The 23,798-nt window shown below is 46.6% G+C and overlaps 1 protein-coding gene across 2 annotated transcripts in view; it reads right to left on the bottom strand.

Moving 5' to 3' along the window:
- Positions 1 to 5,739: 5,739 nt before the first annotated feature.
- The window catches only part of WDR13 (WD repeat domain 13), a 32,538-nt gene continuing 14,479 nt past the window's right edge, over positions 5,740 to 23,798 (bottom strand). For both annotated transcript variants that reach the window (XM_082264706.1, XM_082264705.1), the window contains exons 4-10: positions 21,095 to 21,204; positions 20,586 to 20,716; positions 12,328 to 12,635; positions 10,325 to 10,505; positions 8,871 to 9,012; positions 6,717 to 6,835; positions 5,740 to 5,931 (exon numbers count right to left, since the gene is read on the bottom strand). In XM_082264706.1, the coding sequence (XP_082120832.1) occupies positions 5,747 to 5,931; positions 6,717 to 6,835; positions 8,871 to 9,012; positions 10,325 to 10,505; positions 12,328 to 12,635; positions 20,586 to 20,716; positions 21,095 to 21,204 (1,176 nt within the window). In that variant the 3' untranslated portion in view covers positions 5,740 to 5,746. The remainder of the gene's footprint in view (positions 5,932 to 6,716; positions 6,836 to 8,870; positions 9,013 to 10,324; positions 10,506 to 12,327; positions 12,636 to 20,585; positions 20,717 to 21,094; positions 21,205 to 23,798) is intronic.

Here is a 23,798-nt window from a genome sequence, read left to right as displayed (position 1 = left end):
TCATGCGGGCTGCGTCTCGGGCTGACCCCCCTAGTAGCAGGCTGTGGGTCAGTGGTTTCTCAGCCCGCCATCGAGCGTTCAGTCAGGTATCGCTCCTGAGTTATCTGAACGACCCATCCCTGTTCCGTGCAGGGATGCTAGGTGAGGTGGCTACCTCACCGGACGCTGTGCGGTTTCTCAACCCACCTTCTGATGCGTCCTGGATGCGACTCTCCCTGCCTCATGTGCAGCGGTTTGTTCGCCTGTGCGGGTCCCCCACGCCATGTAAGAGGTAAGTGCATTTATGTGGGGACCTGTCTGTCTGGGGGGTGTCAGTCTGGGACTGTGTACCTTGCCCTGTGTTCACACTATTACGTTTTCCCTATCTCTCACATTGCATGCTGTGGGCTGCAGGAGGGGGGGCTGGCTGCACTCTGTGTCAGTTTTCTGTCTGTGTGAACGGCTGTGTGCTGTGGGGCTTGAGTTTCTCATGCTTGGGGCACATTACAGCGCCGCTGCGGCGGTTTACCATGTTCCTTTTTTGGGCAGATGGTGTGTTTTACTTCACCCTCATGGGGTGTGGGAGCGGCGGTTTCGGCGCCATTTTGGCTGCGATCGCTCCGGCCGCATTTTTTACATGCATGGCGGCCATTTTCTTGTAGCCTCCATAGGCTTTAATAGAGCGCCCTGTATGCCAGCACTTCCTTTCCTTCAGGAGCACCGCAGGCAGCAGCACCGATCTCTACAGGTTCATTTCTCTCTATTCCCTGTATCCTACCTTGGTATACTTGTCCCTGTGGGGGTCCCTTGTGTGGGGTGCTTAGTGTGAGTGGGCTACGATCGCAGCGCTCTCTTAAAGGGGCGGTCACCCATTTATTTTTGCTACTACAGGGGCATGGATTCTCAGGAATGCTAGTTTCCTGCCAATTTAGTGGGAAGCCAGGGGACTGCGGTTTCCCCCCCGGGGGGGATTTGGCTGCGATTGTGGCTAGCCTTGCGACTCAGGTGCAAATGCTGGTGGCTGCTCAATCCTCTAAAAGGCCCAGAGTTTCAATTTCCTCTGATTCAGAGGGTGATGGTACTGGGGCTGCTGTGGCAGAGATCTCCTTATCGGGGTCTCGTTCCTCCCTGGACCTTATAGGGTCAGAAATGGAGGCTGAGGTAGAGGGGGTTGATAATTCTCCCCCTGGCTCGTCTGAAGAGCTTGCATTCAAATTGGTTGCTTCTATCAAGCAAACTCTGCGTTTGGAGGAGGACGCATGTCCTCCAGCTGCCTTGGCGGCTTATGGGACGCAGAAAAGGCGCAAATCATCGCAGATGTTTCCATGCACTGATGATTTTCAGCGCGCTGTGAAAGAACGATGGCGTAATATACGCAAACCTTTTGCTGTACCAAGTAGGTTTAAGCTGCGCTATCCTTTTACGCCCGCTACTGATGGGCGTTGGTGTGTCCCCCATCCGGTGGACCATGCGTTAGCAGTTTTGAACAAGTCCACTGCGATTCCTGCTGAAGACACCCCGGTGTTCCGGGATGCCACGGACAAGAGGATGGAGTCCCTTGCCCGTCGTTCCTGTTCTATTATGGGTTCTATGTTGAAAGCTTTATTTGCTTCACTTATGGCGGCCCAGGCGGTCGCGAGCTGGACGCAGGTGCTTAGGCGTGTCCTGGTGGCTGATTCTGCCCCCCAGGCGACTTTGGATATGGTGGATCAAATCCACCAGGGTGTCATGTATTTGTGTGATGCGGACCTGGATATGGTTCCGTTGGCTGCACGTGTACACAGTGTGGCGGTGTTATCTCGCCGCCTGGTTTGGTTGAAGTGTTGGTCTGTGGATCAATCTTCACGTAAGACCTTGGCCAATCTGCCTTTTGATGGTTCTTGCCTTTTTGGCGAATCCCTGGATGCCCTAATTAAAGGGGTCACGGGGGGTAAGAGCACGCTCTTACCTCAATCCCGCGAGACTAAGACGGCTCCTGGAAAAAAGAATGCCTTCTTTCGGCCCCCTCAGGGGTCCTTTCGTGCCTTTCGGTCACACTTTGGGGCAGCCGTCCATGGGTCAAGGCTCCTGCCAGAAGCCGTGGGCAGGTAAGCAAAAGTCCGGCCAATCCGGTTCTGCGGCCCACAACAGTGCGGCCTGAAGGGGCGCCCTCACCCAATTCACAGGAAATCGTTCGATCTGGCTACTAGATCGAGTTTCTCTCTCGGCCGGAGAGCAGATTTTTTCCCTCAAGTCTTCTGTTATCCCCGGAGCGTTTGCGGGACCTGCATCTAGCGGTGCAGGACCTGAGGGCTCAGGGAGTGGTGGTCCCGGTGCCTCATCGGGACAGATTTCGAGGGTTCTATTCCAATCTGCTCACCGTGCCCAGGAAGGAGGGCAAGGTGCGTCCGATTCTGGACTTGAAGGCGCTGAACCGCTTTGTGCGGGTGCGCAAGTTCCGCATGGAATCCCTGCGGTCGGTGGTGGCTGCCCTGGTTCCGGGGGAGTTCATGGCTTCCATCGACTTGTAGGATGCGTATCTTCACATCCCGATTTTCGAGGGTCACCAGAGGTACCTTCGATTCGCCATAGCGGAAGATCATTACCAATTTGTGGCGTTGCCTTTTGGTCTCGCCTCGGCTCCGAGGGTGTTCACCAAAGTGCTGGCACCGGTTCTGGCTTTGTTGAGGGCCCAGGGCATTTCGGTTCTGGGGTATCTGGACGATATTCTGGTTCGGTCTGCGACCAGCCAGAGTCTGGAGAAGGATCTGTCCGTCACGTTGCAGACTCTGCAGGAGTTTGGTTGGACGATCAATTTTCCAAAGTCGACATTGTGCCCATAGGTTCGGATTTCTTACCTGGGTATGATTCTGGACTCTGTCCAGGCGAAGGTCTTCCTGCCGGAAGAAAAACTCGCAGCTCTTCAGGAGGCAGTCAGGTCCCTCAGGGACGTTCCATCTCCGTCCATTCGGACGTGCATGCGGTGTCTGGGATTGATGGTCTCGGCTTTCGAGGCGATTCCCTTCGCCCAGTTTCACACACGGGATCTCCAAGCGGAGATATTGTCAAAGTGGGACGGGCGTCCGCAGTCTCTGGATCTCCAGATGTCATTGAGTTCTCAGACCAGAAGGGATCTTCTGTGGTGGCTTCAATCCCCCTCAGTATCGGGGGGCAAGTCTTTTCGTCCCCTTTCATGGTCGGTGATCACCACGGACGCCAGCCTGTCTGGCTGGGGTGGTGTTCTGGGCGTTCTGTCCGCCCAGGGTGTTTGGTCGACGGAGGAATCCTCCCTTCCGGTCAACGTTCTGGAACTGCGAGCGATACTCCTCTGTCTTCGTCGTTGGACGGACAATCTTCACGGCTACCCGGTTCGGGTGCAGACGGACAATGCCACGGCGGTGGCTTACATCAATCACCAAGGGGGCACCAGGAGTGCCCGGGCGGCTCGTGAAGTGGCCGCGATTCTGTCTTGGGCCGAGACGCATGTCCCGGCAATATCGGCAGTTCGCATTCCGGGGGTGGAAATTTGGCAGGCGGTTTATCTGAGCCGCCAGACCCTGGACCAGGGGGAATGGTCCCTTCACCCGGCTGTCTTCCAGATGTTGTGCGCAAGGTGGGGTCTTCCGGAGGTAGACCTGCTCGCATCTCGTCTGCACAACACAGTACCACGGTTCGTGGCAAGGACGCGCGATCCTCGGGCAGACGCGTCGGACGCGTTGGTTGCCCCGTGGCTTCAGTACCAACTGATGTATGCGTTCCCACCGATTCAATTGCTGTCCAGGTTCCTTCGCGGAACCGACCACGGTGATTCTTGTGGCACCGGACTGGCCTCGCCGGTCCTGGTACGCAGACCTCGTAAATCTGGCAATCGACGCCCCGTGGCGTCTGCCTCTTCGAGAAGATCTTCTGTTGCAAGGACCGATCTTCCATCCTGCTTTACAGTCGCTGGCTTTGACGGCCTGGCTGTTGAAACCAAAGTCCTGAAGAACAGGGGTCTTTCCCCTGAGGTCATTCACACCTTAATAAATGCGAGGAAGTCTTCCTCGGGGAAGGTTTATTACCGTACTTGGAAGGCGTATTTTGCCTGGTGCGAATCCAGGGGTTTCTCTCCTGACACTTATTCGGTGTCTAGGGTGTTGCCCTTCCTTCAGACGGGTGTTGACCAGCGTCTGGCGCTGGCCACGATCAAGGGTCAGGTGTCTGCTTTGGCCGTTCTTTTTCAACGGCCTGTGGCATCTGATTCTTTGGTTAGCACTTTTGTGCAGGGGGTACGTCATCTGATCCCTCCTAGGAGGGACCCTCTTCCCCCTTGGGACTTGAATCTAGTTCTATCAGTATTGCAGCGTGCTCCTTTTGCAAGGATCAGGGAGATCTCGCTGTCTTTGTTATCCAAGAAGGTCGCCTTTTTGGTGGCTATGACCTTGGCTCGTCGAGTGTCGGGGCTGGCAGCCTTGTCCTGCAAGTCTCTGTATCTGGTTGTGCATTTGGACAAGGTGGTCTTGCGACCTAACCCTTCTTTTCTTCCAAAAAGGGTTTCGGACTTTCATCTCAATGTGGACATTGTCCTACCTTCGCTTTGCGCGAAGCCGAAGCATCCGACGGAGGTGTTGCTTCACTCCTTGGATGTTGTCTGGGCGATTAGAGTCTATCTCAAATCGACTGAGTCTTTTCGCAAGTCGGATGCCTTGTTTGTCCTTCCGGAAGGTCCTCGGAAGGTCCTGGCGTCGGCTTCTACAATCGCCAAATGGATCAGACAGACCATTGATCAGGCCTATGCTTTGAAGGGGAAAGTTCCCCCTGTACCTGTGAAGGCGCACTCTACCAGATCTCTGAGTACGTCTTGGGCCTGTCGTCATGGGGCCTCTGTGGCCCAGGTGTGTAAGGCGGCGACTTGGTCGACCGTACACACTTTCACGATATTCTACAGAGTAGATGTTCAGGCATCGGCTGATGCTTCCTTTGGCCGCAAGGTTCTTGGTGCGGCAGTTCCCTAGAGCCCTTGTTACGGGTTCTTTGGCTTTTTGGGATATTTGTTTTTTCCCTGGGTTTTCTTGCTCCTGTTGAGCGAGTGTTTTGTTCTTATGCCCAACTGGTTTCCTTCCTTTGGTAAGGTTCCTTTCTCTGATGGGGAGACGGCGTTGCCTTGGGCGCGGCTGCGTTCTTCCCACCCCTCATGTTTACACTGCTTTGGGACATCCCCATTGGTGATGAATATGAAGTGGGCGGCGACTGTCGGAGGACGTAGAAAACGGAATTTTTGTAAAATCTTACCTGTAAAATTCCTTTCTCTGAGTCCTCCGACAGTCGCCGCCCCCGCCCCTCTTTTGGGGTTTTGATGTACTCTCTACTGCTATTCCACTGAAACTGAGTTGGATACAGGAAGTGGAGGGTTATGTACTGAGGGGACCACCCCCTGGGGGTGGGATATGTTAAGTCTTTGTACTAACATATTCTATTGCCTAGCTACTCCTACGGAATAAAGGACATAACCCCATTGGTGATGAATATGAAGTGGGCGGCGACTGTCGGAGGACTCAGAGAAAGGAATTTTACAGGTAAGATTTTACAAAAATTCAGTTTTTTCTTCCAGCGACATGCAAGAAAATTCAAAATGGAAATGGAAGAGAATGGAGTCAGCAGCATATTGTGGATTATTTGTGTAATGATTTTCTTTACAGATGATAGTGGGTATTTGTTTATTTATGACATACAGGAAATATAAATATGCGTCAGGGATGGGGGGAGGGAAAGAAAGAGTTAAGGTTCTGCCCATTAAATAAAAGACTGGCTACTTCTGTTCTCGTCTCCAGATAATGACCATGCCCTTTGAATCACTTGAGGCTAGTAGACTCTCATCACAGTTGAAACTGATCCCCAGGACGGCTGCACTGTGTCCTTGTAGTTTATTTACAATGGCCTTTGTGGCCCGTTCCACATCAAAGAAATAAACGCACATATCTTCACTGCCAGTCACTGTAAAAGAGAACACACAAGGCTTAGTAGGTCACTTATCCTGGCACCCAGAGTGAACAGATTAGGTAAAACTGAGTATGGCTCCATTCAGAAACAGGTAAAGAAAATACTGCTCCTTTTTCTCATTAGCATAAATATATTTCAAATCTGTCCTCCATAAATCTCTTCATATCCTCTACCCCCTCTTACAACAAACTTTTTGGTTTATGTATAATTAAATCATTGCAGTCTCCATCCACCATCCTAGGCCAACAGTTGGCGTAGGTATAAAATACTCGCATAGAACTGGTTGTATCTGTACCTGCTGAGTGTACTTATCAAAGTTACTGGCTGGCATCCCTGCAACCTTGGGAGAATGTGCTGTAATGTATGAAACAATTTAAGTTTTATCTGCACCTGCTATGCAAGTTTCTTATACTGAACCAAGTGCCAGAATGTTGAAACCCCAATAATCGTTAAACCAGCATGATGACTGGGATGCTATGACTTACAGTATGGATCAGTTATGAACACACCTTCAGGAATGTGGATATGTGTTGAGAATCCTCAGTGTATTATATGCTGTAGCATGTAACTCATCTGTCTTGTTAAGTTGGCATGATTATGGCTTGCTAGGCCTTAAATTTAGAACAAAAAACACAAACTGCCAAAGTTAAATGGTTATCTGGGGGTCGATGCTCTATTATACAATGGACAATCTGGAGGGTTTTTTTTTTTTGCTAGGAGGCAATGCAAGACTGGTGCAGAGCAGTTGTATGTAAGAAGGACATCTAGACTGTACATACCAACACAGGCTCCCTGCCTGAATGACATGAGGGGGCAGAAAATACTCCGTATGGCATTGTTGGTTTGTTGTATCTGAAAAGTACGTTTTAATTGTAATGTTCCCTCATTATCCACAACCCTAGAAATAATAAGAAAGGGAGATTAGAGAACTATATACCATTAAAAAAAACAGCATTACCATTTTGTTATGTGTATTGGCAGACTAAGAACACTAAAGAGATTGCACACAAGCTGTATTTTTCGAATGCGTTTGGTCAAGTGTATAAGCTCTTCTATAACAACTGCTAGAGTAATGGCCAGTTTTTGGCTGAGGCATATCATAAGTAACTACTGTAAGACTTTGGTATTGATGAGCCCCCAGACTAGAAGGGAAAAAAAAAAAAAACAATGGCCTGGTTAAAAAGGATCTTGTTTTGCAAATGGATATTACCACTGTTTAGAGTGTAAGCTCTGGTGTTGTCATTATTCATCTGTTCAGTGCTTGAAGGTCTGTCTTGTCTTTTAATTTCTACAGGAAAAAGGATTATGATCTTTTAAGAGGTCGTCTGAGCCCTGCCTGTATGCAGTGCAAAGCATCTACTATGGACATACTCTTAGGGGCTGCTCCTTGGCAGAACAGCCAGCCAAGTGCAGATGTGCACAGAGGTCCTGAGACCACTACTGCTTCGGTTCATTAACTTTATTAGTAGTGATCGGAGATATGTTCTGGCTGCACTGAGAATATCCCAATGCAGGTTCTCTTTAGATGGCCTCTTGAAAGGCTAGCAACACAAGCCCTAAATAAATATTAAAATTGAACCACTTACCGCATATCGACATATATATATATATATATATACACACACACGTCGGCAGACTTTGCGGGGGTATACCGGGATGATGCCTCTAGCTAGAGGCATCATCCCGGTACCGTAGTTTACAGCCAACGGTCGGCTTTCCGTCCGTAACGACCGATGCGGCTCGGGAGTCGCTCGATCGTTACCCGGGTGAGCGGGAGGGGAGGGGACGTCCCCTCCCGCAGCCTTCCGTGACTTTGCTCGGGGCTCCCGTCCCACCGGGAGCCCCGAGCACCCAGCCGGCATGTCCGCGGGCTGGATGGAGTCCCGATCAATGCCGGAAACGGCTTTGATCGGGTCTCCGATGACGTAACACGGAGGCGGCGTCCATGACGTCACTTCTGGGTTACTGTGCTGCAAAAAGCGGCAAATTAAAAAAAATGGCTTTATGTTCGGCGTTTTGCATACATGGAAGTGTAGTGGAGGGGTCTAGGGTCTTTTAGACCCTCGATCCCTCCATAAAGAGTACCTGTCACTACATATTGGTGTCACAAGGGATGTTTACATTGCTTGTGACAGTAATAAAAGTGATCAGATTATTTTTTTTTTTTTTTTAAAAACCTGTAATAAAGTTAAAATTAATAGGGAAAAAAAAAATAATTTTAGCCGCCCCGTCACCGTTAGCTCGCGCACAAAAAAAAACGTATACGGAAGTCAAGCCGCGAATGAAATCGCTGTTCAACCCACACATGTGAGGTATCTCCGCGATCGCCAGAGCGTGTGCAATAATGTAAAAAAAAGAGCTACACTCTAACTCTAAACTGGTAACCGTTAAATAAATTTAAAGCGTCGCCAATTGAGATCTCTATTGACCGTAGTTTGTCGCCATCCCACAGGGGGGTGCAATTTTAAACTGTAACATGTTGGGTATCTATTTACTCGGCGTGACATCATCTTTCACAATATACAAAAAAATGGGCTAACTTTACTGTTTAGTATTTTTTAAATGCAGTGAAATTAAATTTTTCCAAAAAAATGGTGTTTTAAAGACCGCTGCGCAAATACCGCGTTACAAAAAATATTGCAATGACCGACATTTTATTCTCCAGAGTCTTTGCTAAAAAAATATATATAATGTTTGGGGGTTCTAAGTTTTCTAGGAAAAAATACTGGTTTTAACTTGTAAACAAAAAGTGTCTGAAATAGGGCTGGGGCTTAAGTGGTTAAAGTAAAGGTGCATGGGTTTTATAAATGCATGGAGGAAGTGACTGCACATTTTATATTGTCTAAAACCTCTGAGCATTTGAATATCCTTAAGATTTATGGCAAGTTTACAGTATACCATATAACAATCTGGAAACTTTTTAGCAGACTCACCTGTACAGCAGCAGTTTGTTGATGCAAGCATTTACTAATAAAGAAGGATCCCGGGCCTCACGGCTAATCCATGAACGGGCAGATATGCTGGTTATGGCACTGCCTTCCGAAACCACCAGACGTTTGGCCTTAGTCAGTTTGCCTGCAAGGAATCATTACTATGTAAAGTTTATACAGGCTTTTGTTAATTATAACCCAACTCTAACCACACCCTTCCTAGTTTGGATCCTGCTGAGGAAATATAAAGTCTTCCACTTGTGACCTCCTTCTGAAAATGCTGTCTTCCTTACGGTCATATTAATTTGCCTTCAGTACCAATACTGATCTGCAGGCATTAACCTCAGTACTTTTTTCCTTACCATTAGACACGGACTCATTTTCAGAAAGTTAACCCACAAATTGATAGTCATGGCAGTGAAAGTCAACTCAGCTGCGCCGCCCCCCCAATATATGGGGTCATGACAGGTTAACCCCAACCCCCTATAATGATGGTTATAGAAAGTAATAGTTAACCACCTCCTGCACTGGTGATTATGGCAGTGGAAGTTAATTCTCCTGTATTGGTGGTCATGGTAGTGAAAGTGTATGCACCCTCATGCATTGTTGATCATGGCAGGAAAAGTGTTAACGGTTGCCCCATTGTTAACCCATCATGCGCTCCCATGCTGCTATTGCTGTTCCCAGGCACAGATAACTGTCTCTGTAGGGTGACCAGAAGTCCCTGATTTCTGGGAACAGTACCTGGGGCAAAAGAATTATCCTTGATTGCTTTCCAGCTTTAACAATGGTGTCCCAACATTGCAGTGGCTGACTAGGAGGGAGGGGAGGGGTGTGCCACCTGGTCTCTTCCTTCATGACTTGTGTAGACTTTCACAAGAGGTAAGAATATGAGGTTATTTTCTGCCTTGTTCTTTCTAGTAATGGTGACCTGCAGTGCACACCTGGACCTGAAGTCAACCCTACACTAGAGTACAGGACAAGGGAGTGGGTAGGCATCCAGGAAGAGGGGCAGATGCCCCTTGTAGTGGTTAATTTGGGGAAGTCCTAATTAAATCAGTAGCCCTTTGTACCATTTCTATACAGAACTGGATTGTGACTGGAGAGTCCTCTGCGGGCAGTTGCCTCTAAATGCAGCCTGGGATGTCACATGAGCATGTTGGGGATTGCCTGTGCAGAGAAAGGCATGGGGGTGCTGCCACAGACTCCTTTGTATCCTACACGTAGAAGGGAGAAGGCACTCTGCTTTACTTACTTCTGATGGCTACATGCTGCATGTTATGCACATTTGACCCAGAGCGAAGTAGGTTCAGGTGTTCTTAAACCATACCCTTGTAAACCCCTCACAACATTTGGTGTAGCATGCTTTGCTTGATTGTAGGGTGTTCCTGGTTTTCATTTTGAAAATCTGGTCATCTTACCTTACTCTATCCTGTTTTTATCTTATCTTTGCTCACCTGTAGCCATGTCGAAAAGGAATGAGTATATACTCCCACGATCATCACCAGTCCATAGAATACGGCCTGCAGAATCAAAGGACAGGGACAGTACTCTGCCTGTCAGCTTACTGCTGCCCCCTTTCACCTTTTTACCTGTGGATATGTTCATAACATGGACATTATGTTTCCCATTACCTACCTGAAAGAGAGGAGAGTAATGAGGGAGTACCATAAGTGTTACATTTTCATAGTGTATGAAGACATTTGTGTGAAAATGTTGCCTTCTCATTCTACGTTGTTTTTTTCAGAATTGATGAATTATAAAATTAAAACATGAGACAGGTAATCTCTCCTGCTCTAGTGTGAATAATACTAGGACAACAGCTGGCCAGAACTGGACCAGTCTGATCACATAAGACTCCTCCAGCATGGCTATTAGGTCTATTAACTAAAGTCGTTTTATTTATGTATTTTTTTTTGGATCTTAAAGATAATTACTGTCATAAAATATTGTTACAGAATATTTGCTTTCTGAAAAAGCATACCTAATCAAGTCCCTATAGGGCTTCTAGAAACCAAATCTAATATGCCTCTTTTGGGTTTGGTATGTATTTTCTGGGGACTGTAATTTGAGTTACTAAAACTGGAGAGTGAAAAATCCACTACAGCTTTGCATAGAAACCAATTAGCTTTCAGGGTTTTTTTTTTTTTTTCCAGAATATTTATTGAGATTTTGCAATTAACAGAAAAAATGTAACAAGAATGAACATGCATCTATTACTTCTAGCAATAGGACACAGAGTTCGTACATTGGTCAAAGCTTGTAAGTGGACAGTATACATCTAACGGACCCAATACAGATTTGTTTCGGGCAGTGGGGGACCTGATTCACCACCCCCGACACCCCTATCGGGAACAACCTGTGCCAGGGAAGGCCCACCCGTATACCAACACTGCGCAATGTAAAAGTACTGTCCAATAAATTTGAGAGCACGAAAGTCTAAGAAAAAAGTGCCCATAAGAGTATTTGAGAGAAATACAGAATAACAAGAAAACAATGTGTAAGGATTCCAGGTTTAAGGTAAATTTTAAGTGAGTGCACCAAGGTTACCACATTACTTTAAACTTTAACGAGCCGTCTTTAGGGCCATTAAGGGTTTGTTTTTTTGTAAAGTTTAATTTTGAACAAGCTGTTTAATTGAACAAGCTAATTTTCTTATTAAAGCTAGAAGCCAGATTTTGCACTCCAATTTTACAAAACCAACCCCACTATCCTTTTTCCAAGAAGTAACCCTGAGATCTCTTATATAAAAAAAAATGGCCTCTCAAATTTTTTTTCCTCGCTAACTGGAGGGACAAAGGAAGTTTTTCAGGTTATACTTCTGCAAAGGAAGTTTTTCAGGTTATACTTCTGCCTCCAGGAGATTTGGAAACAAAATGTAAGTCAGCCCAGAATAACTTCCTGCTACCGCCATGGCATGTGCTGGGCCATTAAGAGGATGGATGTCTTTTCTATGGCTCAGCTTTCTGTTAATATTTTTGTTTGATTGCAGCTTTTTAAACGTGGTAATCATCTGTCTGGATTTTGGAGTACCGGGTCCGGACCCCATTTGGCGAAAGCTACTTGGACTAGCAGGTTGCCACCTGGCCTTATATTCACACATTCTACTAGGTGGATGTTCAGGCCTCATCTGACTTGGGCTGTGGGTATAAGGTCCTATGAGTTACTCTATTATCCATAGTTTATTTTTTGTCATGCGCCTGGTTTGCCCCCATGGGGTTAGGCATCCTGGTAGTAGGACGGATTATCCTAGGCCACCTTAAAGTTTTTTTTTCTGTTTGTCAGTATCCAATCCTCTTGTAGGTTGCAGTATAACCTAACTGTTAAAGGCTCCTTATGTCTGTTAACCCAACCCTCTCAATGCACTCCGACAAAAGAAATTTAAATCACATTATAAAAAAAACTTAGAGAATGGAAATTCTACACATACATGGCAGGGGGATGATTATGTTGTACTCACCACAGTAAGATTATTGTTGATTGGCTGGAAAATGCAACACAGCATCTGTGCAGAGTCAGGGTCAGGGATCTGTCGTATGCAGCGACCATCATGGGTGTTCCATATGCACATGCTTCCATCCAAGGAGGTGGACACAATAATGTCATTGGATAAGGACCAGGCAAAGTCACTGACTGCACCTGTGTGTCCTCGCAGAGTCTGCAGTACTGTGGGGGGTGTTGGCACCAGCTGGCACACAGATATTGTACCATCCAGAGAACAGCAGGCAAGGAGGTGCTTGTCATCATTCGCAAACTGCACCTTGGGAACTAGAAAGACACAGAAGTAATTGGAGATGCTGAACACCATCTATCTAAAATCACACATGAAAAACATACTGCAGAGAATCAAAACCGGAGCAACCAATCAGCTTCTATCTTTAATAGTCAATGCTTAACTTATCAAGCTGAAGATAGAAGCTGTTTGGTTGCCATGCACAGCTGCTCCAGTTTATTATTAAATTCCACCCACCCCGGTGTATGTGAATTATTTTGTACTGTGGCCATATTTCTTGGGACCCTGGAACCCCTGCCAGACAGCTCAACCAGGAGGGTTCCTACAGCTAAGAAATAGGGTTTCCATGCGTAGGGATTTCACTAATCGGATAGCAGCAGGTGTCAGCGGAGACGTCTCCGCTGACACCCGCTGCCCCATAGGGATGCATGGAGCATCCGATCAGCTCCACCTGAAAAACTGACAGGCGGATCGGATCAGATCGCCCATGTGAAAAGGGGCCAAACTCAGGTTTGCTAACAGAAGCCAGCTTGCCTAGTCTTTTTCCTCATATCTCCCACTTCTTGTGTTTACTGTTGGTTGGTAAGATTACCAGAGTGTGAGAGCTAGGAGGGGACTGTAATCGGTCAAAAACCAGAGAAGCTGGCCTCATAATAGTGTATCCTGGTTTTCTTGGGTCCCAGAATGCCCTATAGAAAAATCTAAATAATGGGCAGGAACATGGTTAATTGTGATTTCAAGGATTTTGGGTCCCAAAAGTTTGTGTACATAGCAGGTAAGGTTAAATAAAGACATGAGTCCATCCAGTTCAACCGACGTGGGTATATGTATATATTTATTTCTACCACTTCCCAAATCCCTGTAAATTGTGTTAGTGAAGATGGCCATCTAAACAGTTTTTGAAGTTATTAAAACTTCCTGCTGACACCAATTGTGGAAGGGAGCGCCACATCTTTACCACTCCTAACTGTAAAAAAAAAAAAAAAATCCCTTACACAGTCTAAGGTAAAACCGCTTCTCGTCCAACTTCACTAGAGTGGTTGTAAAGGCAGAAGGATTTTAATCTTAATACATTCTGTGCAGCAGTCCCCCTAATAGTTACCTGAGCCGCATCTGGATCCAGCGATGTTGCATGAGAGACTTGGCTGTATGTGACTCTCCCTCCTGATTTGCTGAGACAGCAGCGGGCCATTGGCTCCTCAAACTCAAGAGGGTTTGAGGAGAGCGGGGGCAGGACCAAGCCACAGTTCCGAGTCTGAAAGGATACATGAGGTTGTGGCTCGGCTTGGGTGCCCCCATAGCAAGCTGCTGTGGGTGCACTCAGCAGGAGGGAGGGGCCAGGAGCGCTGAACAACGAGACGTTAGTATCACTTTAAGTTCTTGTACTGCTTTTGGGCAACAGGTGTCCCGCAATTCTATTTGCATGGGCGGGCTGCTGCTGTCCTGAAAGACTTAGAAAACAAGTTACCGGTAAGTCTAATTTGAATTTTTCCTAAACATCTTTCAGGGCAGCACCTTGAGAGGATAAATGAGACTTACTAATTAGGGAGGGACCACAGCCTGAAGGACCTTTATGCCAAAAGCCTGGTCCCCTGCTGGCAGAAGTTCCAACCTGTAATGACGTACAAACGTTAGATAGCTTGAGCATGTAGCCGCCTTACAAATTTTGAGCTGGGGTGGCACCAGCTTTTTCTGCCCATGTAGTGGCAAGAGCTCTAGTAGAGTGTGCTTGAATCCCCAGCGGGGAAGATAATTGCATTTGGGAGTAAGCCTCTAAAATAGCTGACCTACGCCACCTAGCAAGTGACCCCTTTGATGCCTGGTGACCCTTTTTGTTGCCTGAAAAAAGAACAAACAGAATCCGAAGACCTAAAGTCCCTTGTTACCTCTAGGTAGTGCAACAGGATTCTCACATCCAGATTGGGATAGTCTTTCCTTAGCCCCTGAAGGTAGGACTACCTTGAGACCAGTTATGAACTGATGCCACCTTTGGTAAAAAACTTGGATCTGTTTTGAATATAATTCTATCAGGGTAGATAGACAAACAAAAAAAGTTTCCTTAACTGAAAGCGTGTGCAGTTTGCTGATTCTTCTTGCAGATGTAATTTAAATCTAGAAATACCGTCTTGAGGGAAAGATTCCTTAAAGAAATGGAGTCTAAAAGGTTCAAAAGGCTCCTTTGTGAAGGCCTGTGGAACCACTGACAAATCCCACTTGGGAAAAATTTTGCAGGTGCTGGTCTGGAAAGAGTAAGTGCCTTTAAAAAAATCTTGCGCCCAAGGCTTCTGAAGCAACTGGCCTCTCCAGAAATACTCCTAAAGGTGGCTACCTGCACCTTAAGGCCCCTTTTACATGAGCGATCCGATCAGATCCGCCTGTCAGTTTTTTAGGCAGATCTGATCGGATCCCCCAAGCATCCCTATGGGGCAGCGGATGTCAGCGGAGACATGTCTGCTGACACCCGCTGCCATCCGCATCTGATCCTGTCCGTGAAATCAGGATGGATGGAAACCCTATTTTCCATCCGTCCAGGGGATCGGATGAGAGCGGACAGGCGGTGCATTGGGCTCTGACATCTCCCCCTCAGCACATAGAGTGGAGAGGGAGATGTCACCTGCCTGCTCAGTGGGGGATCTGTGTTTACGATCCCCTGCTGAGCAGCACAGATCCGCCTATGGAGGCGGACCGTGTGAAAGAGCCCTAAGAGTACTAACTGCCAGAGCCTTTTCCGCACCATTCTGCAGGAACTCCCAACACTGATACAATATTTTCCACGGTTTGATTCGTTGAATGACACCAAGTATTGTAGGTTTTCCAAACTTTAGTGTAAATGGCCCTAGTTACTTTCTTCCTACTAGAAAGCAAAGTGGTCACTAGAGGTTCTGAGAATCCTTTATTTCTCAATAGCTGCTCCCCCAGGCGATGAGGTTTAGCCTGGACACATCCGGGTGACATACTGGGCCCTGAAGCAGCAAATCCTGTTGAAGAGGGAGCTGCAAAAAAGGTTGACTGACAACTGTAAAATAGTTGAGAACCAAGCTCTCTGGCCAAAATGGGGCAATTAGAAACGGGCAATTAGAAACACTGACTCCCTTTGTGTATTTTCCGTAATACCAGCGGAATGAGCTGGAAAGGGGGGGCGTAACACAGAAGAACGTTCCAAGGATGCGCTAAGGCATCTATCCCCAGGGAACCGTCATCTCAGTGGAGAGAAAAGAAAGGAAAGAGCTTTGCGTTTTCTCTTGAAGCAAATACGTTTACTTCTGGACGCCCCCAAGGCCTGGTGATTAATGCAAAGACTTCTGGATTCAGGCTGCAATCTGCTTCCCGAATCTTCCGTCTGCTCAAAAAATCGGCCACCTTGTTTAACGTGCCTTTGAGATGAACCGCTGATAAGGAAAGTAAGTGACTTTACGCCCACTCCAGGATTTCTGCCGACAGCAACTGAAGGGTCCTGCTTCTTGTGCCCCCCTGTTTAACTAAGCAACAGCCGTGGGGTTGTCCAATAAGATCTGCACATGGGATCCCTGGAGGTTCGGAGAGAAGGCAGCCAAAGCGCCTGCTTTTAACTCTCTCCAGTTTGAGGACTTCATTGCCTCTGCCTGGGACCAAACACCTTGTGCCAGATTCTGATCCCAGTGGGCTCCCCATCCCCCACATGCTGGCATCTGTTGTCACTCTTCTTTCGACCAGGAAGGTCCATAATAGGCCCCTTGACAAAGTTGCTTGATTTCTCCACCACCAGAGGGTCCTTTTGACCTTGGTGGGAATTTTTACTTTTGCTTCTAGGGTTTTTGGACCGTGATCCTAAACCTTCTGCAGGGAATTTTTGAGTGGCCTGAAATGGAGTCTGGCCCGTTGATTGGCTGGTATAGTTGAGGTTAGGGTTCCCAGGGCCGACAACCCTTCTGACCGACAACTCCTGATTTGTCTGTAGCATAGCTACTACATACTGGATTTTGTTTTTCTTTTCTGGAAGGAAGATTCTCGATAAAAGAAAAGGGATTGGCAGCACTCCAGGTTGAGTCAAAATCCAGATTTATTGACTGGACATCCAAATATGACAATCGTGACAAGGTAGACGCGTTTCACACACTGACTGTGTGCTTAATCATTACATCTGGAAGGAAGATTCTCTGTTCTATTGAACTTATCTGGTAGCCCAGAAACTGTACCAGCTGAGCTGGAGTGAAGCTTGACTTGTGAAGGTTCACAATCCAACCCAAGGTTTCTAAGTGACTGCGTGCCTTGCTCAGGCTTCTTGCAATCTTTCCCTGGAAGGAGCAAAGAAGAGGAGGTCGTCCATATATGGGATCACTGAGATTCCCTGAAGGCAGAGAGGAGCAAGGCTTTCTGCCAGTATCTTCGTAAAGATTAGAGGGGGCACATGAAAGGCCGAAAGGGAGGGCTCTGAATTGCAGATGCAGGACTTTTCCCCCATATCCATGGCCAACCTCCGGAACCTTTTGGGACTGAGTGGCTATGGGATATGCAAATAAGCATCTCTTAAATCAATCGATGCCAAGAAGCATCCTTTGGTCAACAAATTCCTGACAGTGAAGATTGAATCCATACAAAATCTTTTGTACAGGATTGACCTAGTTAATGGTTTTAGGTTGAGAATGAGGCAAAAACTCCCGGATAGCTTCCTTTCAGAAAGATAAGGGAATATAATCCATGATGTCATTCCGGCTGAAACCCGACTCACAACTCCCTGTCGCATCAGGTCCTTTAACAGGTCTTTTATAACCAGGGCTTTTGTTGTGTCTTTTGGAAGGTTTGTGACAAAATATCCTCCTGGAGTAGGATTGTGACAAAATATCTTTCTGGTGTAGGATCTGAAAATTCTATTTGGTAACCCTGGGACAGTATGTCTAAAATATATTGATTTTTTTTTGTCATAGCTGCCCAGTGGGGGAGGAATTCTTTCAGTCTTCCTCTCACTGGCAACAAATTGTCGTTGCGATTTGTTGGTTGACGTAGGAGGATGGAAAAGGACGCTTCCTTTTCCCCTAGACTTTTGCGCCGACCAATTCTTCCTTTTCTCTTGGGGCCTGCTATCTTGCTGAGCCCTTTGAGGTCAAAAAAGACATTTAGCTGGCTGTTTCTTTTTTTTTTAACAGGGAATGATCTTTTTGTCAGCTGTCCTGTCTAAAACGGAGTCTAACTCAGAACCAAATAGTAGATCCCCCAGAAACTGAATACCGCAAAGTTTGCTCTTGGATGCCGTATCCCTGGGCCAAGTCTTTAACCACAGAGCTCCTCTGGCTGAGTTAGCTAGAGCTACTGATCTTGCCGTCATCCTAACAGATTCTGCCGATGCATCCACAATGTAGGTTATGGCTGTAGACAGTGGAAAAAGAATCAAGGCTCTCTTGTTTTGGCAAATCTGCAATGATATGGGCTTTGAGCTGGTTAACCTAATACTCCAGGTTTCTGGATACACAAGTGCTTGCCATAGCCAGTTTGAGATTGCCCATGATGGATTGCCAAGCTTTTTTAAGTTGCTGATCCATTCTTATGTCCATGGGATCTTTTAGTATTTCCAGTCTTCAAATGCCAGGTCAGTCGACCTGGAAACTTGGGAGAAAGCTGCATCAAGTTTGGGTACTTTGGAAGTGCCTCTGGGTCTTTATCAAAAGGAAAATGCCTTTTATGTGTCTTTGGAAAAAAGGGTTTCTGCTCTGGTTCTGCCCATTCTTTTTTAATGGCCTCTGAGATGGTTGAATGCACCGGAAAGGTGCGACCTTTAGGTTCACCCAGACCTGCATCCATCCTATCAGGCAGGGATAATTCCTTTTTCTCTTCTCCCAAGTCTAAAGTAATATAAACTGCCTTTAAAAAAAAACATTCCCTTATTCTAAGGACAGTTTATATTTTGAGGGTATATTTTCTACCCCTTCCTCCTCTTCTTTGGAATGAGAGGGGGAAGTCCCCCTTGGGTAGAGGGAGAAGTCCCTCTTGGGTAGGAGGACCTATCTCCACTCCTACCGAATGGATTAACTGTGAATCCTGAGAGGATTGTGAAATAGATGGCCGACTCGAGGATGGATCTGTTAGAGAGGAACGAAAAGGATAGTAAAGACAGCTCCTTTCTAACCGATGCGATTAAATCGATGCATGCTGAAGACGCTTCCTCTTTAACCAGCGCTCTTTAATCAACGCATGTCTCGCAAAGTTTTCTTACAACCCTCAGGTAGCTTCGCTTTGCATGAAGGACATATCTTTTTAACTGTCAGGTCAGAACTCTTAGCCTGCCATAACGAAAAGAAAAAACACAGAACAAAAACCTCCTAATGAATAAGCCTATTATCCTCAGGGCCACCCAGGTGCACAGGAAGTATCAGAAAAAACTCCATGTGCCCAGACAGGCCCCCAGCCACCGGGGGGGGGGGGGAGAGAAGGAGAGAGACCCCACAGTAAATAAGGGCAAGTACAAATCACCCCTTACCTGGGCCTTGCTGGTGCCTGTCCCACTTGCTGCGGAGACCATGTCCATAACGGTGTTTGCAGCGTTCTGCGATGGCTAAGGAAGCCGGTTCCGGACTCCTGTAGTGCCCCTGCACTGCACTGGACCGGAACTGGAAATAATCACCAGCTCTGTTCCTCCCCTCTCCTCCTGAGGTTCCGGGAGAAGCGACGCCGTGCACCTGCTCCATAAGCGCCGCCCCCGCCGGATACCTCACTTTTGGCTGGGCGAGACGCTTCTCGCATATGGAAAATTACGGCGGCAAATTCAAAGAGACTAGCTGGTGGCAAAAGGAAATAGGACCTGCTGCCAGCTGTTGCCACCCAGGAGCTGTGCTTCACGAGCAGTACCGGCTCTCCCCGAACAATGAAGGGAAAGAGGGAGCCCATACAACACTGCCGCTCGTGTGCATGACAGGAACGGACTCTCCCAAAAAAAAAAAAATAGGTATGGTGGATCAGGTAGCCTGGTCTCTCAGGACAGCACCTTAAGAGCCCCTGACTCCGCACTAGGTGTTCCTCGGCCAGAGGAAACACAAAAACTGAGGAGCTGTGGGGAGAAGCCTCCATTTAAAGCTTGGTGGAATTGGTTTTTCCTGTTGGCGAGTGGGAGGAGCCATCTCTCAAGCTGCTATCCTGAAAGACGTTTAGGGAAATTTATATGATTTTTTTTCACACAAATAGAGTTATAGCATCTACAAACTATGGGATATAAACTGGAATTGTATTTTTTTTTTTTATACCAGTAAGGGCGGCGATTAGAAACTTATAACAGTACTGCGATAGTGCGGTGGGAAATCTGACACTGCGGAAACTACCTGCCACTGACATCACCAGTGGCAATATTACAGTAATCACTGTACTAATGACACTGGGCAGAAAGGGGTTAATATCTAGGATGATCAAGGTGTTAAATATGTGCCTAACAAATGTTTGTGTGTGTGCGCTGCTTTTACTGGGGGGATCCAGTTGTTTTTATACCCTATTCAGCAATTAAAGCCGGGCCAGCGTGCTCACACCCCCCGTACCTGAAAAAGCAGAATCAAGTTATATACCCAATTCTGCACAGCCGGCCTGCGTCATAGCAGTAAAGCTACAGTGCTAGGTCAGCAAGCGGTTAAACTAAATGTCCTGCAGTGAGGCTAGGTTCATACCTATGCGTTTTGCAGTGGATTTTCAGTTTTGCATAAACGCACTACATTTAACATGATTTCCACCTGCACGGTGAATGTTTACATGGTGTGTTCAATAAAAACATGGCAACATTTCATTCTTTGTGTGTTATTAGTTTAAGCAGATTGTGATTGTCTATTGTTGTGAATTAGATGATGATCAGATCACATTCTATGACCAATTTGTGCAGAAATCCATATCATTCCAAAAGGGTTCACATACATTTTCTTGCAGCTGTATGCATGCACACACACAAACAATAAGTATATCTGATACATAAAGCTATTAGGTTGAGCGGCTACAAATTAAACATCCACACTATCCAAATACACCTCGTTGCTTACCAGCTTGATCCACGTGTTGGTCAAATATATGATACATGCCAGCAAAGGCATAATTCTCACTCAGTGTAGTGTCACCCGCCATTGCCCTGCTTGCTTCAGCCAATGGTGTGGGCACCACACTGCCAGGAGCCCTAAGGGTGGAAGGAAATGAAGACCCTTATGAAAGTGTCAATCACCAGTTAACTTACATAATATGCTAACCTAATAACTTATACGATATTACATTATGTTCATGTCAATTCTTTGTATTGCTTGTAAGATCCAGGAGTCTGTACTGAAGCAAACATCTACACTGAAAACTTTACAGAACTTGCCCAGCACTTAAAGCGTTTGTTACCCAAACACTTCATATTCCTGATACGAGCCTGCTGTACCATGTAATTTTATGAGAAGGTATCCTGTTCGCTTTGTATTGCTTCCTTTATGTGAAATCCCTGGTGTTCCTGCTAGTCCCCTTGCTAAACTAAAAACAAGTTTCACAACTATCATCCTTCATTGGTTCTTCTTACCGCTCCTCTTGAGCCACACGGTTCATCTGTGCCTGCAGTTGGTAGGAGCCGCGACTGACGGAACGCCTGTGACCTCTTGACCCCTGAGACCGTGGGTCTTCTTCCAGATCCTAAAAAGAATACATAAAACAATAATGAGGACTAGGTCATCATCCTTCTATTTGCTCTTTATTCACTAAAAACCCACTCTAGGAGAAGTAACAATGCTCCCTTGCATTGGGGCTGCCACTGCACTAAAAGCTCATTTAGGTCTAGGGGGATGGGAAAAGCAGTTTTAAACATACCTTATTCTCCACTCCCCCAGCAGAATGCTCACTATGGTCCTGCAGTGGACTGTTCCTCAGCATCCTTACATCCAATGTAGGGCTATGGGCCCTTCCTTTATCCCTAACCCCTGCAGTACGGAGGCAGCCCTGGAGTTAAACCCAAGAATGTATTATATTGTAGTCTAGGAGTCTTAAGATGTGGTGGCTGCATTAGTATTCTCTTTTCAGGCTTTCATCCCCTTTATTTTTACCCATCAGTCGTGTGAATCACACACTTCCTACCCTGGGTGGCTATGCTCACTCCTCCAGTGTATCTATGGAAAGATCCAAGAAAATCACCTAGGCATATTTTAATATCCGGCCTATTTTTGTTCATCTTGATTACATGTGGGGTGATGGGATGCATAGTTTACGCAAGTAATATTTACTTGTTTTTTTTCTTCTGATTTAATTAACAGGAAGTGTCAAGGAAACTGCATTTCTAAGAAAAACAAAAAGGTATTTTCTGTACTTGCTAAACAATTTTTTTTAAACTGGTTCTAAAGGCAGAAGGTTTTTTTATTAAAAAAGAAGAATAGCGCACACATGCAAAAGAAATTACTACCAAATTTGAAGACAATCCATAAATAAAAATGGGGGTTTGGTCCCACCATATGGCCATATAGTGCTCAAGCCCACCACTACGTCAAAGTACCCCATTATCAGTGGGTCCTACACTATCCATGAAAAAGAGATGAATCCAGCCTTTCTAACCCTTGGAGATATTACTCCTTGCTGGGAAAGATGTGCAATCTTTCCCAGCAAGGAGTATTATCTCCAAGGGTTAGAGAGGCTGGATTCATCTCTTTTTTATGGATAGTGTAGGACCCACTGATAATGGGGTACTTTGACGTAGTGGTGGGCTTGAGCACTATATGGCCATATGGTGGGACCAAATCCCCATTTTTATTTATGGATTGTCTTCAAATTTGGTAGTAATTTCTTTTGCATGTGTGCGCTATTCTTTTTTAATATACATGTCTTTTGTTTCATAGCTGCACCAGCTTTAGAAATACATGGGTATGCTCCCCCAAATTTTTTGCTTGTTTAGAAGGTTTTTTTTACCTGAATGTATTCTATGCATTTTTGTAAAAAACCTGGGTGCAGCACCCTCCTCCCAGACCCCTTTATACTTACCGGGGTCCCATCTCGATCCAGGGATGTGCATGAGAGCAGCAGTTTTCCCGGGTGTCTCTCCTCATTGGCTCACACAGCAGCTGCCAATAACAGCCAGTGAGCCAATAAGGAGAGACCGGTGATGAGCAGGGCCAAGTCACGCTCTGTGTGTGATTGGACATCGTCCATTCACATGAGCGAGCTTGCATAACAAAAGGTTCACTATTGGGGCACTCTGCGGGCGACCCAAAAACAAGTGGATCAGGCATTGCACAGAGCAGGGAAGCATAACATAATAAATAAAAAAAAAATATATATATATATATATATCAACAAGACTTGTAAACTAATGAATTGTGTTTCTTAGATTAGTTATGCTTTAAGTCTGAGAACTGCTGTTCTACCAACAGCCTGACCTCAGAGCAGTGGCGGAACTACCAGGGTCGCAAAGGTTGCACTTGCGACCGGGCCCTGGCATTCCATCACTGTCGGGGGCCCGAGCATGGGTTGCTGGCCACAGGGCTTTGCGCTTAGAATGTCTCTCTCATACAGCCCCCAAGCACTACAAAGTTCCCCCTCACTCCTCCCTCGCATTGGATGAGAGGAGAGAGCCCTTCTGCTCCTTCTCCTCCTGTGTGCACCGCTGGAAGTATGAAGCTAAGCAGCAGAGTTTGATCATTCAGCTGCTGGGCTTCACACTTCCCACGGTGCACACACGTGGGAAGTGCACACAGGGGCGCAGGAGAAGGAGCAGATCAGGACTCTCTCCTCTACCATGTGTGCGAGGGAGGGTGAACTGTCAGTGCGGGCTCTGGGCTGCATGAAAGATGCTCTCAGCTCAGATTCCTGCTGAGGAGGCACTGATGGGCTGCATTGATGAGCAATGATAGGTGGCACTGATGGGCTGCAATAATGGCTGCACTAATAATCGGGGCACTGATCATCAGTGCCCCGATTATCAGTGTAAACAATGTACTGACAGTCTTGCCGGTTAACAGATCTCCTTTCCTCAGACACAGCGTGGGAGGAAAAGACTACCAAAAAGTCTGTTTACAGGTGATTAGCTGTGATTGGCCATTTACCATGATTTGTGATCAGCTATGTCACAGAGCGCACTGGATGCGCGCCCCAGGGGGCAAGCTGGATGCAGGGTTCCGGGAGGATGTCTATGGACACCCTCCCAGAGCTGGAAGCCCAGGTGCTCAGGTGGAAGGGGGGCTCTTTATAGTTTCTTGCACCAGGGCCTCGAAGGTTCTAGTTTAGTCAGACTGCTCATCTTGAGA

The sequence above is a fragment of the Pelophylax lessonae genome (assembly GCF_965119305.1).
Source record: "Pelophylax lessonae genome assembly, chromosome: 7".
Classification (NCBI taxonomy): Eukaryota; Metazoa; Chordata; class Amphibia; order Anura; family Ranidae; genus Pelophylax; species Pelophylax lessonae.
This window is presented reverse-complemented; position numbering and strand designations above follow the sequence as displayed.